The sequence below is a fragment of the Diprion similis genome, chromosome 10, assembly GCF_021155765.1.
Source record: "Diprion similis isolate iyDipSimi1 chromosome 10, iyDipSimi1.1, whole genome shotgun sequence".
Taxonomy (NCBI): Eukaryota; Metazoa; Arthropoda; class Insecta; order Hymenoptera; family Diprionidae; genus Diprion; species Diprion similis.
Window position 1 is genome coordinate 21,720,688 of NC_060114.1, and position 17,623 is coordinate 21,738,310.

Consider the following 17,623-nt stretch of genomic DNA (forward strand, 5'->3'; position numbering starts at 1 on the left):
TTTATACACCGAAATTAGATTTCAACGAAACCGCACAATCTCTTTGACAATTTTTAAACTCATATTCTTGTATCCACATTATTAATGAGAATGAAAATGGCGAAAGATGAAAAAATGTAAAGAACGCGAATCTTTAAAGCTCGAAAATTGCAATTTAAAACTGTATGCACATAGTTTATCAATTTTACTGCTCGTGTGTAATAGCACATCTCAAATTTAAATACTACAGAACAACAGCTGATATATACTCGTAAATATATTCTCGTTATTCAAATTCGCAAAGAATAATTAAGAATTTTATTATTCCTTCACAACACCGACCGTAGTTAAATCATCTGTAACGCGAATATAGAATATTCGATGATGAAATCTCGAATTAGAAAAAAACGTGTAAAATGTGCTGCAGTGCTTCGGTTGGATTTTTAATTTTTTCCCAAAAAAAGAACTTCTTTACTTTGAATCGAGCCAACCTGCATCGCATGCATATAATATATGTGCGTGTACATATATGTACACGGCTAGTGAAGCATCGGACTGCAAATTCTGTAAGGGGTGAACTTTTAATCCTTTTACACGCGTTCCGCATGCGCATTGCAGCCACGCTACGAGGCTCGACTCCGCGGATTAAAAACCCTTAATTAGGAACTGCTGGAGAGGATGTTTACTCGTTATACGAGCTGGGTACATGTTCACATGCATACACAGATACGCACGTGTATTTATACGTATATCGGCGTGCCTGTAAGGCATAACTGAGGCTGGAAACTGGCGGCGTTGCCTCCGCGGGGTTCGATGCTTTCGTCTCTGTGCATTCTCACCACTAGATCCTATTTTCATTCCAGCTTGTTGAATCTTTCCTGAAAAATCTGAAAAATCGTGTTCGAGACCTCAGTTTGTTTCGCGCTTAAACTCGGCTCTGATGGCCGGGATAGTTTTCTCTACGCAATCTTCCTGATTCCATGCTTCATATAGCGAAGCTGTGAATTGAGAAAGCTACCGTAAGTCAGACATCATGTTCAAAGAAAATTATACCGCAGGAAGATATCATTGAAAGCTATGTGGGAGGTGGAAAATTAGAAAAAAAAAACTCCGAGTCGAAAGGTTATTTCGAATTTCAAATTCTAATGGAAACGTGAAAATGGAATAGGAAAATGGACATCAAATACAACTGAGGGAACAGCTCAGCGATTTTTTGTCACACCCTTTCCAACGGACAACGGACTGAAATTTCCATCGCACACTTCTGTCAATCGTTTTAATTACAAAGGATGAAAATTCACATCGCTTTCGTTCAAACGGAATAGCAATTTCCTGATCACTCAGCAGCCGCCAGCTCTCTGGTTGTCGATTGTGTGCATACGGCATAATCGTTATTACATGCAATAATTTCAAACACAAAATTCATCGTCACAGGGAGTGCAATTTGGAAACCGAAATTCACTTCGTATTCATAACCCAGCCTGTACGTTTTTAATTAAGGCAAATATTACATTATGTGTCGTTGTTGATTCTTTTATGAATATTGTACCATCGTGACGTGGAATGGAAAAGTCCAACCGGTTTGAAAACAATTCATACAGCTCCCTAAACTTCCGGGGTAAAATGAGGGGGGTAAGTGACGCAAGGTCTGCAAGTAAGCGAAATGTATTCCAATTTGACTGTGGGTCTTAGGATCTCCGATTTATTCGGAGTAAAAGCAGCAAAAAAAGTAGTCACTTCTCCGAAAATATTGAAAACCTTAAAGATAGAATGCGTTAATTTTCGAATACGAAGATCGGCCCAGCGTCTACATTCGTTTAGACGCATTAGCGAACGTCCTCTTTAAAAACGTCGGTGAAAAGTTAAGCGGGATACGACTGCGACTTCGTAGTCCTTTGAGCGAGTCGCGGAAATGAGAGCTAAAAAAGTACTCGTGGGTGAAATAAGCCATCTCCCAAAGAGGCGGGAAGACGGTAATCAAATAGCACACCAGCTAGGGTGTCTTCCAAATGGTTGTAACGCTTTCCCTTGTTTTGTCTTGACTTTTCAGCGTGAAACGAAGGCTCCGAAATATCTTCGTTAATCTTTGCAGCCGCAGAAGCTTAAGACGCCCCATTGACTTTGCAGTTGAAATCGGCGATAAGAAAAATTTAAAACAAACGGAATAAAAATCTCCGTGCACTTTGGGAGCTTGTTACGAGAATACCTGTCTCAACGACGACTTCAAGGGTGCGGCACTGTCTTTCAAAATCGTCGACGAGGGAGCGGCGAATGTGACTTGAGAGTTTGAGGCGGTAGAGCGCGAATCCCTCTCATGGAGCGTCAAACAGAAGCGACCAAGCGTTAAATCGCCTCTCCCTTTTGAGCTCCTCCGTGGACTTATGTCGGGTCCTTCTCTCATCTTGCATTCTGAACAGCGATGAACATTTCAGGCCCAAACGAATATTCGCGCGTCTTTTCCACCAATTTTACTATCAAATTGCCTGCCCTCATTTCCATTGTTCTTCGCGTTTTAATCCATTTTCTTCCAGGGCGAAATTGCGCTCGCAAAGATTTTGAACTCAAGTAGGGTTATAAGGCCATTTCTGCGTACAGATCCCGATACTGACATGCCGACATATTTCCCCGCTCACAGCTGAAACATAAACTTTTTTCTTCCGAGTGGAGATAACCCCTCACCCCCGACAAACGGGGGATGTCGGCCAGAATGAGAATATCTCCTATTCCGAAAAAAATGGATTTACATCAGACATTTACATCAGTGCAACGAATCAAAATGTCGGTAAGATGTCGGTATCGGGATCTGTACGCAGAAACGGCATTATAAGCCTACTAACTCATTTGCAAGGCTCGTTCGAGGCCGGAAAAACACTCGATTGTCACAAAGACCATCCACAAGAAAGGATTTTAGGTAAAGTTCAAAATTTATATATTTACATCGCATTGAATCTGCACAAGGCCAAAAAGGTTTCGTATGAAGGGTGATATTTCACTGTGAAAGGCTTTTAAATCGAATGAAAAAACGAACGCCAGCGGGACTTTTCATTCGGCGCTCGTAAAGATAAAGATAAAGATAAGAACCCGCTCAACTTGGTTGCCGCCAGCGAGAAAATCAATCGCAGAAGTCACGCAGATAGAACCTCATGGTCGAAGTATATCAACTCCGAAGTGCTAGAATGATTTGTGGATAAAGGTGTTTGGCGATAAGTTTTTCACGGAATAATCAAATCGCAGTAGTTCATTCGCTGTGCCGAGTTTCGAAATTCTATTCGTCGATATTAACGTATCAAGACTTGGAGATGAATTCGTGATTCTGAAATGGCGAAGCGATAGGGGGAAAACGGCATTGTCGAAGTTTTCTTAGGGACTGAGCGAGGCGGGCATTGAAGATGGCTGACAAAAGAACCGCGCATAGAATGAAGACCGTGAGTATAACCTAGACGTGATTTCTCTTCCTAACCAATATTCCCACAGAATCGACATCATGCAAATAATTCTAAGGCAGCGGATCCCGAGGGATAATTGAAGGGCTGTTTTACCGCCGATTTAATGCCGAGTGACCGTAACTCTTCGCCCATATGTTTGCCCCCGATTATCTGATCACGATCCGGGGAATAACATCTCTAACATCCGGACCCCTGCATGTGCTGTATTGTTTTAGGGGCCTCTATAAACTGATCCCGTTCCTTACTGAGACACGTGCGCGGCATGAGGCTGGTAAATAAATCGCGGAAAACCCCACTCAGTCAAGGGAGGCGGGTGCAGGGTGCAGGACGGTAATTCGAGCCGTAAAGGAAAATCAATTCGATTCCACCATTTCATCCCGACTGCCATTCTCACGGTTCGGGTGCGACACTATAGATGCCATTCGGCGTCGGTGAGAAGTGCCGAAGGTGAAAAGGTTCAAGGTGGAAGCTTCGCCTTGCTACCTAGCCAATGCAACAAGTGCGCGCCTTCCTCGTCGTCTTTAAGAAACCTCCCCACGATCACTAGCTCAACCTTCACGATGCCCCGCAGCTACTTTTCCCGTTCGTCGCTGACCAACTTGGCTTTTCTCTTTTCACCCCTTATAATCACGCGCAGCATTAAACACGACCTGACTCTGGATACAATCTCCACAGATGTAAAGAGAAACTTTATACAAGTTGTTCAACGTTCCTCGATGAGTCCCGTCGTACTTTGCTCAGACTGCAATCGGGGACCTCGGACCTTCCAGTTGTACGGACAAATTTAACTATTCGCAAATTGCTGGAATGATAGGGCTTACAAACACTTGTGCGATCAAGAAAATAATTAGGAAAAAACAATGAATGAATAAGAAAAATATAGTATTCTAATAGAGCTATTAGAGATAACAGAGCTTCCATAACCTCAAAGTAAGTCAGAATTCGCTGTGAGTATGTATTCAGCGTTTTCGAACTCTCATCAATGACCTTACGAGCACAAAGAGCAAAACATATAATTTCTCAAAGTTTGTGACGACTTTAATACTCAGAAGATGAAAGAGGGTCAAATTATACGATCAACTTACTCAGTCGATACTCGAAATCCCCTCCATCGCAAAATGATCCTTTCAGTCGCACGTGTCGCATAAATTGCAATAATTCCGCAAGCGAATGCCATGGAAAATGCAGCCTGGAACTATATATTGGAGATTTCCGGGCTGGTCGAGAGTGTTTTTGCCGGGTAAAAGGCGAGGGCATTGGCTTTTTCCTGGCAGACATGCTGGCACAGACCGAGAATGAGCCAACTCTACGAAACTATCGGTATAGCCAACCGGCCGGCGGGTAAAGTGGCGAGTGAAAAGATGGTCGAGAGTGGTAAACGCCCGGCAACCCCTAACTGCAATAAATTCACGCCAAGGAAAGTGCGAACGTAAATAAGCAGCAATAAAAAATTTAACAGCCAGCTCTTGGAACGCCCTGCACGCTACGGGTTGCTCCCAAGGCCAATACGCTCACTTATTCCCATCAGAGAGAATTTCCGCGAGAAGAGCCGTGTGAGGGTGAAAAAACTTTAAGAATCACTTCGGCTATCTGCATGATGAAACGTTCATTGGCCCTCAGACGTTTCTGCGTTAGGCTCCTTTTCGACTTTATTAAATGACTTGGTGATCTTTTTCACGCTATCGGAAATTATTCTTCATCCGAATTCATTATACCTCCATACCAATGAATTTTCTTCCAGCCCTAAGATCAGGGCCTCCAACATAGGGGATGGAGATTAATAGGAACTCCGCGAATTCGGGTGCAAAATCTTTTCCTGCCTTATAGGATCATTTTTATTTTATTTCAGATTGCACTACAGCTTTTCGCGCAACGGTGATGCCGCGGAATACCTTATTTTCCGAGTCTGTTATTGACCGAGACCAACTATGGCCAAATTTTTCGGCCGAAGTTTTGTCTTTGATCAATTTTTATTAGAACCCTGCACGCGAGGCATTCCTGGTATTCCTCGGAACTGTCAAGAAATGTAAAATTTCACTCAGCCATAAAGTACTCTTCCTTTATACTTAATTACGTCGAGGTGTTTTCACGGGAAATATTATACGCCAATCAGAGAGAGGCTAACTATAAGAATAGACTTAAGGCATAGACTGAGTTGACCCTCTAGATAGTTGTTATTCTATGGTCTTCTCGAGAGCTCTACGCCGTTACCTTGTTGCAACTAATTCCATCACTAAAGCTAAAATAGACGCTCTACTAATTGTTTAAAGTTCCGTTTCTTGTTATATCGTAATAAATACATTCTAAAGGTTAAGGTGTGCCATGAAATAAATCCTGTCTCATAATAATCTTTGCAGCATCTGTATTATCAAAACTTTACCGGAGTCCCCCGTCAAAATTGCTTTACTAGTCATAGCTCAAGCTACTCACCACTGACCAATACGACTATGACGAACAGGAACACGGCATACAAGGCCGTGTTTCGCTGGAGATAGCAGGCCATGGAGCTGGCCTGAAGCGCTTCGTGCGCTACGTCGATTCAGGTTCCTCCTGAAACAATATAAAGCAGCTCCAATCAATCAACCTATTGATCCATACATCGCCCTACGTCCTGTTCATGGCTCAAGTTTAGAGAATATGTATACCCCTCGTGAAAATCTATGAGAGAAGCGTTGTAACACCTGAATGCAAAATAGTTAGACTAAGGTCCGATAGACAAGTTAGACACATTTGTGTATGAGACGTTCACTCTAAATAACCAAACTTCCATGGCCGACGCCAATCGGCGTCAGTTTGTAATAAAATGCTCAATGTAAAGAAATGTAAAAGTCTGCCAATCATTAATAAATATTATTCGTTATAATGTGAACTCCTGTGGGATTTCATTTGGTTAAGCCGGGCGAGTAACCTCTCAAAGATACCACAGAAATATGATTTTTTTAACTTGTTTCTCACGCTGAGACGGGCGAAATGAAATACGATTCTGAGTCCCGTAGCATTAATATGCCCGATTTTAATGCACGATTTATTGTTACGGTTACCTTTCTTGTTTAGCACGATTATATAGCCTCGAGGGTACCCCTCGATGAATAGTTGAATAAGGTTTCGCTTGTCGACTCGAATCCTGATGGGAACACGTCTACCGTAGAACGTAGCAACAATCATTCCGTTTCCACGGGAGGTTGTTGTCTCTTTATTCTCGCTATCCTACAACGTGGCGGTATTCACGTGAAACTAATTTTTTTCTATTTTTCTTTAAGCTTCATCACGCCAATTTTCCACGCTCTAAAAAACTTGGGTAAGAATTTACGAATGTACGTGATTGTTTCAGTTTTAAATTCCTGCTGAAAAATATTGTAATTTTTAATTGGATGTGGCAAAAAATTTAGGCAAAAGATTCGGCTATTGAACAAAAAATTATGGTCAAGACGAAGTTGGACAAAAGTTGCATCTTCATGTAGCGGGAAGTTTTTTCCTTCGAAAAAACATTGTCGAGTACAGTTGCCTGTTTTTTACTTTCAAGATTTGACAGGCTGTCGTCTGCTGATGAAAATATCGAGCCTGTAAGAGACATGAGAAAAATTGACTTTCTTATAGAAAAGGAAATGTCGAGGAGTCTCGAAAGTGTTGGGTTGTTTCTTCAATTTTGAAATCTAAAATTGTACCTTTGATTCCAAACTTTCATCTTACAGCCGCTGATTTCAGACTTTCGCTAGAAATACGTTGAACCTGAGAATGAAACTTGTCCGTGGAATGGAAGCCGACGTTTCAATTTCACCTATAGAATCTTATCGTCAAGCTGAGATGAATAGCGAGCAAGGTGTTTCGGTTTGACCTCAAATTATTAAATATTTGTCAACAATGAATAATTAATTAAGCAGTCTGAGCAGGTAATCTTCTCCGGGGTAAAACAGAGCAAGAAATACATTTTCCTTCTCTCCCTCCCACTCGCTAGTCACTCTCTCCAAAAGTTTCGCAGCGGAAATTTTTCTCTCTTGTTTCTTTTCTTCTAGCTGAAATCCCGAAGGAAGGGTTGCACATTTCTTGCCAAAACTCCGAAAATGTGAGGCATTACATATTTTAAAAGCTGCGTTATTTTGACCTGGGGTGCTTTTTCAAGAAGGAAAAATATTTCACGCCCCAAGGGATCGCCTGCTTGAGATTCCCTCTGCTAGATCGATATATTCTTTACTGCCAGATCGCATATGGCGTCTTCCTTTCATATTTATTATTCTGTAGGTAAAACCTAACTTTTTAATACATAAACGGTGTAGTTTAAGAGTGGAGAATCACAATTGGGTTAAGAAAATCATGTTTGACGTGTGTTATTTCACCAAACTCGACCTCCTAAAGCTACCGCTCAAATACGATTTACCTAGGAGAAACAGACCTTGAAGAAACGATTCCCTCAATCTTTCTTCTCTGTTTCTTCGCCTTGCCCGCGTGACAATTTGAATAATTTTTGCTTGGATTACTTTGCATAAAATATGTATTCCGGCGTTCACGAGTCTTTTCTCAGAGGAATGCTGCCTCATCAAAATGAGCGGATGGAACAAGGAGCACAAAGAGCTGTCAACAACTTTCGAAGCTCTTTGCAACATCTCCCGAATGTAGATTTCCCTTTCGTTTCAAGGTTCAACTTCCTACCCATCGCTGTTCGCAAATCTGATTGCTAACATGATCCAAGCTGCGATTCTACGTCCGAGTCAGGTGCTTTTCTCAGCAAAAAGCTGTACAACTACCTTTGACAACGAATTTAAAAAATTCGTCTTTCACAATAATCTGAGCAAACGAAGCGGCGGCGGAGGTAAAACAGCTCGCGAACCCTCAATAAGGGATTCACCAGCGACACTTCCATGAATTTCCATCAGCTTGGCTGCCTCGTTGATTCAAAGAAGTAGAATCTGGAGCGTGAAATCGTTTGATTCGCCTCACGGCTGCACAGTCACGTCTTCCACTCATCCAGTTTTCATTCACCCTTTTCGAATTCTTTTGCCGAAATCATCCGATCTCGCATTCGTCCTGCAGGGGTGGAACGAATTCCCTCGACAACGAAGCAGCATCCGACTGCTATGAAGAAACAATTCTCTTGTGGCTTGGATATAATTGTGCACACCGTTTTTGTCGAAACGCCACAATTCACAATGGTCAGGACACAATTCATCCTACCCTTGGACCGAGGATGGAACTCTCTCACCCAGCTCGTATAGATGTCTCATTTATCTTTAGGCAACAAGCCAGCTTGCACATTGGAACGAAGAGTGCTGCATCGCTCCACGATCATCTTCCCTTCCCTTTTTACCTTCCGATTCCTCTGCCGACTATTTTCCACGCACCGTTGAATTAGTCCGTGGTGATCCAAGGTCATAATACTACGAATTCCATGATAAGGACGCGCCACGAAGACGTCCCGAATGATGTGCCTTTGATTACAATCTCTGGATGAAATATCGGAACGACACTGATTCCGCGGCATGTTTGGCTTCGGGAAAACGATCCTGCGATTTGACAGGGGATCAATTTTTGGTTCGCTCCGTTCCATCGCTGGGAATTCGAAGAGCGTTTCTGCAGGGCTGTCAGAACGACGTCTCTCCACATCGTTTCCACCCTGCCACCATCACCACCAGCAGCGTCGCGAAAGCACTCCATGAGTCCGCCTCTTCTTCCCTCAGTTTCTCCACTCATCCATATCCCTCTCATCCTCGCCGTCCTACTCAGGCCTCACTAACACCCCCGGCACTACCGACACACAAGTAACTCCTGCGCATTCAACCAGAAAGAATCCAGGCTCTCTATATTCTATCGCCGTTCACAAGTGCGGAGTGGGAGACCACTTTCAAAATTAGTACCTGTCTGTCTTGAAGTCCTGCAGGGGGATCTTGATGAACGGCCATAGTTTGTCAGGCTGCAGTGGAGTTTTTCGCCGCTTCTTGAAAGGCCGACCATCTTGACTTTCCAAAAACCGAAAGACCGATCACAGTTCGATGGTACAATTTTCAATGTGCCATCACGATCCTCGTTATTTGTCGAAGGCTGATTCATCCGTCTATAGATATCGGTATAGACAGGGGAACCGCAAATACCTGGAGAATTTCATTAAAATTATGACTCGGATATTGGGAAGCGAATGTACGCCGAGGATCGCGGGAGGTATGCGGCTACGACGCAGCGAATTCTGTGGGCTGAAAACGAATAGAGTGAGCTGGCGATTGGGAGACGGAGAGAGAGAGAGAGAGAGAGATCGCATTTTTTGGCGTCATGACGTTCCAGCTTCCAGCCGTGATGAATTAGACGGCATTTATGGATCGGCGGCGTGCAGCTAGCGAGTTGATCGCAATACGTAACGCGTGCAATTTTTCCGCGTCTCAACTGTGCAGGGACGAGGTATGCGTGTTCCGTATGCCGTAGCGATTAAACTGCAGTCGCTATTGATTAATTCCGCAATATGAACGCGCGCAAAGAATGGAACGTACGGCTCAACCTTCACAGCGAGCTAACGGTCCATTCAGTGACATTTTATTGCAAGATCTCTCCGCTGTTTCCCTTGCGGCAATGTTCGCATGCGACGGGGTGAATCGCTACACGTGTTTCTGTGAATTCCTTTGTCCCGGATTTGTGGATCAAGGAGAAAACAAAACCGGAAAATGAAGCGTACGCACCCAAAGTTTATCCCTTGTGAGCATGTGTAGTTTTGCGTATCCCTACGACTTCTGGATTTTTGGCTCCCGCTGTAAACTCGTCGATTAATATTTAACTCCTGTTTTGATATCGATGTTTCAATGTAACATGGGACAGAGGAGGGTCTAATCTTCCTGAAATTCTATCGAGCTTTCGATATTCCTTCCTATCGTGAAATTCCGATAATTCAACATCAAACGCCACATCAGTCACGTAGCTGCGAAGTGGAACATGTCTAAGAATAGATGTATGGGAATGTAACTCTGATCTTTCGAAAGCACAGAATACTGGTAGAACTGCAACCCTGTGACGCCGGGATGAATACAAAGCGGGGATTATTTCATCGCCGCTCGCTAAAGTGGCCGACTACCCGCAATTTTCATATTTACACAAGTCCTCTCCGATTTACGGCAGGCTGGAAAGATTTATTTTGCAAAAAGCATACCGCTTATTGTCGTTTTATTGACCGAACTGAAGATACCAAAATGGCACAAAGTAAGGGCTGAAACATGATATTACGGTGTCAAGTTTCAGGCATCTCTATACAAAAAAGTTTTTATGGCTCAAATTTACCAAAGAGATACTTCGGGCTGGGAGAAGAGAAGGACCACTTTGCCCGCCATTCTTCGCAGCTGTCGTCGATAAATGTTGCCTTTGCATTTACGATGGGGATCGAATAACTTTGGGTAAAGATCGCATTCGCGCATTTCTCGATTTACAGTATATTCTCGACATTTTGTCAAATTCACATTTCCTGAAAAACGAAGTTTCGCCCCCTCGTCTGCAACATTTCACAGGTCATTGAAAGATGTAATCAGGACGAGCCATCCTTGCGGAAACTACAGCGTGGCATTTCTCCATCTGATTGTCCGAGTAAAGGAACAAAGAACTCCTCGACAGTCAGAAAGAGGATTGCTGTAATCGGCCCTGCGTAATGATGCTCAAAGTCAGCGTCACTCTTATTCAGGCTGCGGCGAAAGCTGAAATATCGAGTCGTTGAGACGCTTGAGGAAAGTTATCGCGTCAATTTCAATTTATACAGCACCGATCGACTGTAACTACGGTTCAATTCGCAACTTTGAATCACTCGCACTCCTCGGCGCGTGATGAAGTGCAACGAACGAACGAACGAACGAACGGCTCCGTCACGTTATACAGACTATTTCTTGTGAAGCTAAAACAAGTTGAGAGTTTCGTAATGGGTTTGCGGAGTTGAGTGCATATCGCGACAGGCCATGTATAAGAAAGTATGATACTTTGTCAGGCTATTGAAAAAATTCTTAAACTTCCCTCAAAGAAGCGCTACACAGATTGGAAGCTGCAGGGTGATGAACACGGAGGGAGGATGGACTGGCTGGTGGGACTCAGGTGCAGGAATGTGAGGTGAAGTTATACGAACCTCGTTGAATCAATACTTGCGCGATTATCAAACAGACACGAAGGCCCCTTTAACGCTGGTTCTTAATTGTCAGAGATATACTGAGCTTAATAAACGCGCACCGGCAGTACGGATAGGCGAAACTCATTTTCGGTCCTCCCGTCTAACTGGTAATTAAACATTCACCAACCCGATACCCTGAGCTAAGTTACGCCGTCAACGCGATCCCGGAGAATCCCCTAGGCACTGGGCTAACACCTGCAGGATGCCTAAAAGGCAATTTCATTTATAATTTAGATTCGTAATAGGAGCGGTTAATTATCAAGTGCCAAGTCTGGAAACCGTTAAGTGTTTTGCGTAGCTCTGGTTGCAATGCAGGGTTGATCTCGTTGCTGAGAAAAAACAAAACCGTTCAAGGAAGCTCTATGACGTATGCATCGGAAGTTGACCGTCGATCCCGCTTCAGGCAAGTCTCCGAAGACGAGTTGTTTGAGCACTTGCGACAACGAAGTGATCCGAAGAATTTAAGATTTAATTAAAAATTTAAGAAGTTTAAGATAAAATAAGTGTAATTGTTCAACTAACTTCAACATTCAATTTTGTATCAATCAGCGCTACCTCGGTTATTACCTACCCTTGTTTGCCTACAGCATTTGACCACATTTTCAACGCGTCGTCCATCAGAGAGTGCCTTCTATCTATACACTGCATACCTGCAAGATAGGACGAAACTCATGGACGAGCGACCCTTGATAGGATGACTCGAGTTCATCGGATACAGAGATTACGGGCAAACACTCAAAGAACAATGCGTGGAGGTTACATGAGGAGACCGAACTCCGTGTAAATAAATATCTGCCTAGAATAAGACGGCACTGGTGTTCTGTATGCACCGAAGACAATGAAAGGAGTATAAGGCGGTGGTTTGAATTGAAAACTTTCTACCAATCACATTGCAAGATCATCGATCGATCGATCTTGGTCATCCCTACAACCAATGACACTCCGGTACAAAACGAACACTAGCGATGCTAGAAGTAGAAATAATAAACTTAATGCGTTCGATTACTGTGACAAGTTTTGTCAATTCGTCCATTTGAGTTCGGTCTCCTTACGCAGTCTCATTGAGAGAAGCACTCGATCCCGGACTGTCCAATTAGCGCGGAAGAGAGTGAACTCGAGCATTATTGTTTTCAAATTTTCGTATCGCCGCGCGAGTCAGCGACGGCATTTTCCTGCCCATGGTGTGCGCCGCGCTAGTTCAATCTTCTCCAATTAAATTCTATCGGAATTCGCGCAAACGCCAATACTACGCCGGGACGAGGACGCCGGTCATTGTGCTTGGGTAATGAGCGCGCGCACACCATCCGGGAAAGCCGTGCAGTGCAGCGTTCCCACCTTCAGACTCCCAGTTTCCAATTTGCAGCTTATCCAATGAACCGATGCACCGCCGCGCCAGCTTTCCATGCTCCCCTACTTGCGTACCACTTTATTACTTCCAGTGAGGTTATGGCCTGCGATGCCGCGCACTCGATGCCCGGGACGCGACCGATATTACCGATCGAGTGAGCAGCTGCGAGGTGGATTCCACATGTTACCGATATCCCCCCACTCCGACTCCCATTCTTTTCCATTCTGCACCCTGACAGTCATAGTCATTATCACGGCAAGCGAAGAAATTCGCTGGAGTCGGAATTCTTGCTCGTGTCGTCGCAATTACGCTTCAGAAGTTGGTCAATTAAAGCCGAGTGCACATAACTATCAGCCTGGCTGTTCTGTACTTGGCATCCGGTGCATTTCGTGCTCACTTTGAAACTGATGCGCGCAGAGAACATAAGAAATATAATACACTGAACCCAGAACCGAAATATCGAAGTCGCAATGCTTTCACGTGGAGTAGCAATGCACAGAGGATCAGTTCCGGTTTTGAATTATTGCCGTGGGAGAAGAGCACACGTATATCGCATAGTTTTCGACAGTTTTTGATAGTTTTCGCCTTTTTAAATATGTCAACTTCATGGGGCACAATAACCTGCAGCATCGTCGGCAGTAATTGTTGCTTAAGTAGTCTGGCCAATTTCCATGGCTCATGATTGTAGAGGTACAAGTTAAGAATGAAAAACTCGCAGAAGAAACGGTGTTTAGTAAATTTCTGGGACCCGCAATGCTCCGCTTCGAAACTAAACGTGCTTGGAGGATGTTCCGCCTTTCAGCATGTGCCTGCAGCATACTTCCCAACTTACAACCCACCGCGAACCACGAACCACGAACCACGAACCTTGGATAAGTGTGTAGTCCCTCATTGTACCTCGGTTACTTGAGAGTTGAGACAGAAGGGTGATCCTCGCGGTGCGAGCCGGGTTCTCTCCGAGCCCTCCACCACCAGCATTTCAACAGGACGTTCCACGCAGACATGGAGGATAACAACACACAACGTGGCACACACACGCCGCGGGATAGCCCTGCATTATTTAGTCAATATCGCGCCGTCCCGGACCCATCGACCCACACCCCTAGTCGCCCCGTCGTTCACTGCCGTCCTCTTCTCTTCTCTTCTCTTCTCTTCTGTCCTCTTCTCTTCTCTCCTCTCCTCTCGATTTTCGTCCTGACTGCCTTCTCCCATATCTCGACAGTTTTCTTTTCCTTTTCTCGCGTTTTATTCTAACCAATAGTCTGCGAATTCGTACAGCGCGATCAAAGTCACGTCCCTTAGAAACCAGACAGGGACAAGACCGTGAAATCTGACGCGAAACTCAACGACCCGTGTTTCTTGCAAGGGTGTTCTTCGAGACTTTTGATTCTTCGGGCACGAACAGCAGAATATAAATATAAAGACACATTTCTTTCTACACCGCTAAATTCAGGTGATGAAATATTATTTCGCACCCGATGATGACGACAAACTACATGCTTGCGATCTGAATTCTACCTGTCGGCTCTAAAACCCACGAAAACATCTCTTCGGGCTGTAAAACCTGTATCGGTGTCATTGTATCAAAGAACATTGCAAGTACAGCGTCACAGAATTCTCGGAATACTGGAATCGTTATTATGCTGTACCGGAACCTTGTTAGATATTGTGAATAGAACGCGCGGTGAGGAAACCAAACGAAACTGGTGTGAATGGCCAGAACACAATCTGGCTTCTCGCGTGGTGGCGGGTGCAGGGTGGGATGCCTACGGATCGTCAAGGACCCTCCGCGAATATATTTCCGGTGAAAGATTTATTCTCATCCGTAAGGCTTCCGCCGCATAGCGTCGCGTAAGTGAAACGAACTGAATACAAAAGCACATTGTCCGTCTGTTCTTTCCCGCACATTCTCGGTCGGAAAGTTCTTCAAATTTTTGTCGGCCTTCCCCCCATTACTCGAAGTGATAATACCCAGCACACATCTAAAACACTTCACCAATTTTCAGGTTGATTTAGGCAAATCCGATGGCGATGAAAAAGAACCAGGACAAAAAAGCAGTTTTTTCCAAACTTTTCCCAATTTTCCCGAACTTCTATCTCTATTCAGTAAAATGTCGCTCTGCTGTAGGACCACCATTTATTTATTAATTTAGTTCTCTTTTCCACCTGGTTTTGCAGAAGAGATTTCAGGCTTATCAAATCACTCTTATCAGTTTCGACTCGACGGACGTGAGAACAGAAACACAGTGAAAAGTGAATCGACAATGATCACAGACATCGCAAGGAGCAAAGACACTTAGTAATTGTTACGACTCGATCTCGGCGCAATAAATTTTTACACATGTATACGAGGTGGAGCACCTCTTCGCTTCATTCTTCATTCTGTTTCTGTAAGCAACGACGTGTAATGCAATAGGGGAAACAGATGCTTCGAGCTGTGCAATTCCGAAGGAGATTGCTTCGATAATCGGTGCCAAGCTAGAGTGTGCGCAAGTAAATGGCTTTATACACTGGTACGCACACTCTCTACAATAAGGGCTGGGTACAAGCCCATTGAAAGAACCGAAATTATTTGGGCCGAACGATTGTCAATTCCACATTTTTGCGAATCTAATTCCAAGGTTCGCTGACAGTGTGCACGAGTTTGGTATTCCTACTCTCTCGGTTATTTTTCAAGCATTGCACGGCAGAATTAAACATTAAAGATCTCGTCGAGCTAGAATTTAATGACGGAAGAGTATTCTGCCGGTCCTAATCCGGGGAGTAATTGCTACGAGATTATTTATTTACATGCGTAGTTACTTGTTCATCAACTCGCCAACTTCTCGTTTGGATGTCAAAATTTTTGCACCATGTGACTCGTTGTTATTATTTTTTTTTTATCTCTTCCTTTTCTTTATTTACTGTTTATTATACAGAAGATGCCTGCCTTCTCTTCTGGAAACGAAGGGTAATTTCACTTTGCTCTTGAATTCCTTGAATGTGTATTTTCTCTCTCATATACCTATACATAAGTAATTTCGTCGACGTGACACTCTCTTGGGAAGAAGAAGACGACAAAATTAAACTGTCACGATGCTGTGTGTTAGAAATGTTTAATTACTTTACCTCTTGCTTATTTATAACTACGGAATGGTGATGCAGATTCTCAATGCACGGTTCCAGTTAAATAAGTTAAAGTATTCTATCATGCACTTCAGTTTTGATAACGATCTATTGAATTTTACCTGATATTCTAAACCGGCTTAATAATTCTAGAATAACCGTGCCTAAGATTATCTTTTATAGAAAAAGAGATTTGGATGCTTGTGAACATCGTAAAATCCCATAGATACTTCGATGTCGTGTTCTGTACCCGTTCTAAACAGCGACCGGTTCTAGATCTTCAAGATTGGTAAGATCCCTTATAAGTCTAACGGTATTCTTATTCCACAATATACTCAATTCGCTCATTAGTAAAACCATACGTAATAAATATTCCTGTTCCTCAATTAGACGCATCGAGGCAGAGAAGCGAACAATGGTTGTCTCCACATTGTCCAATTATACGGAGTTTGCATCTCTATACTATCAATAATATTGCCCTATCGGTCCTTTAATAGCAAGTCGTTTAATTTCCCAGTTTCGGAAATTCAAACAAGACACAGGCAATTAATGTCTACAACATCATGGCGAAGCAGAAACTGAAAAGCTCAGATTATTCTCTGGTATAATAAAACGAGGTGTGAATGACGATGAGAATGATAATGATAATGAGAGTGACGTACATTGCAGTCGCCGGACATTCCGAAAGTTGACAGAAGCAGATCCGAGGCTGCCACGTGTGAGAAGTTCCGAGGGATGATTCCAGTGGTCAAAAGTTAGAGAAACGAATCCAAGGGCCGGCCGGCGGTTTCACTGATAATTTACGCCGCGCGTAGGACGCCTCTAAACACCTTGGCTAGCCTCACATGCGTCGAAGGGTGCACACCACTGATCGTGAGGAGATCGCGCGCAGAACTGCCGCAGAAACGCGCGGATCCAGCATCCCTTAGCATCGCCGAGCCGAGCCGAACGCTCGCGAAAGCCGCCCCCCGTGGACCACTTTCCGCCCCCACACTCACAATGCCTGCCTACCACCACGGACGTCGCAGGCAGATGGAAGCTGGAAGCGCGCGGGAACAACGACTTGCGGTAAAAGGTGTCGGGGGCTGCTGCGACGCGTCAGAGCCTCGCTGACTGAATATCGATTTTTTAATATATTAAGATTCGGAGTCGATTCTTCGGCTCAGGGTATCGCAACCGCTGCCAGTACGAGAATTACAACTCTTGAACCTCTGCTTCTGGCGTGGAGTAGGAAGTCTAAGGATTTTGGATATGACGAAAGTGAGTTGCGGTATTTTATTACCATGGAGTACACTTACACTGCAGATACAGAGGTATCAACACTACACAACAAGAGAGCCGCAAAACAGCTAGGCTTTGATTCCTTGAGTCACACGTTATTGTGCCGAGTCAAATTTTTTAACAAGATTGTAATTCTGTGGTTTTTAGGTGGCTGATTATTAATCTGCAATGAGATTTTAAAAGTTCGAGATGGTGGATCCAATATGGTGGACAAAAATTTCAAATTTGATCGAATATGGCCAAAAAATTCTATGCAGGGGTTTTCGGAGTCGCTGATTGGCTTTGCCATACTGAACTTTAAAAATGTGATTTCAGATTCGTAATCAGCGACCTTAAAAAAACCCG

The 17,623-nt window shown here is 43.8% G+C and overlaps 1 protein-coding gene across 5 annotated transcripts in view; it reads right to left on the reverse strand.

Annotated features, from left to right (window-relative positions):
- Positions 1–16,898, reverse strand: part of LOC124411017 (Down syndrome cell adhesion molecule-like protein Dscam2) — a 58,527-nt gene extending 41,629 nt beyond the window's left edge. For 4 of the 5 annotated variants that reach the window (XM_046889830.1, XM_046889833.1, XM_046889828.1 and 1 more), the window contains exons 1-2: positions 16,660–16,898; positions 5,856–5,975 (exon numbers count right to left, since the gene is read on the reverse strand). In XM_046889830.1, the coding sequence (XP_046745786.1) occupies positions 5,856–5,928 (73 nt within the window). In that variant the 5' untranslated portion in view covers positions 5,929–5,975; positions 16,660–16,898. The remainder of the gene's footprint in view (positions 1–5,855; positions 5,976–16,659) is intronic. The other variant, XM_046889832.1, reaches the window with a different exon arrangement.
- Between the last annotated feature and the right edge of the window lie 725 nt (positions 16,899–17,623).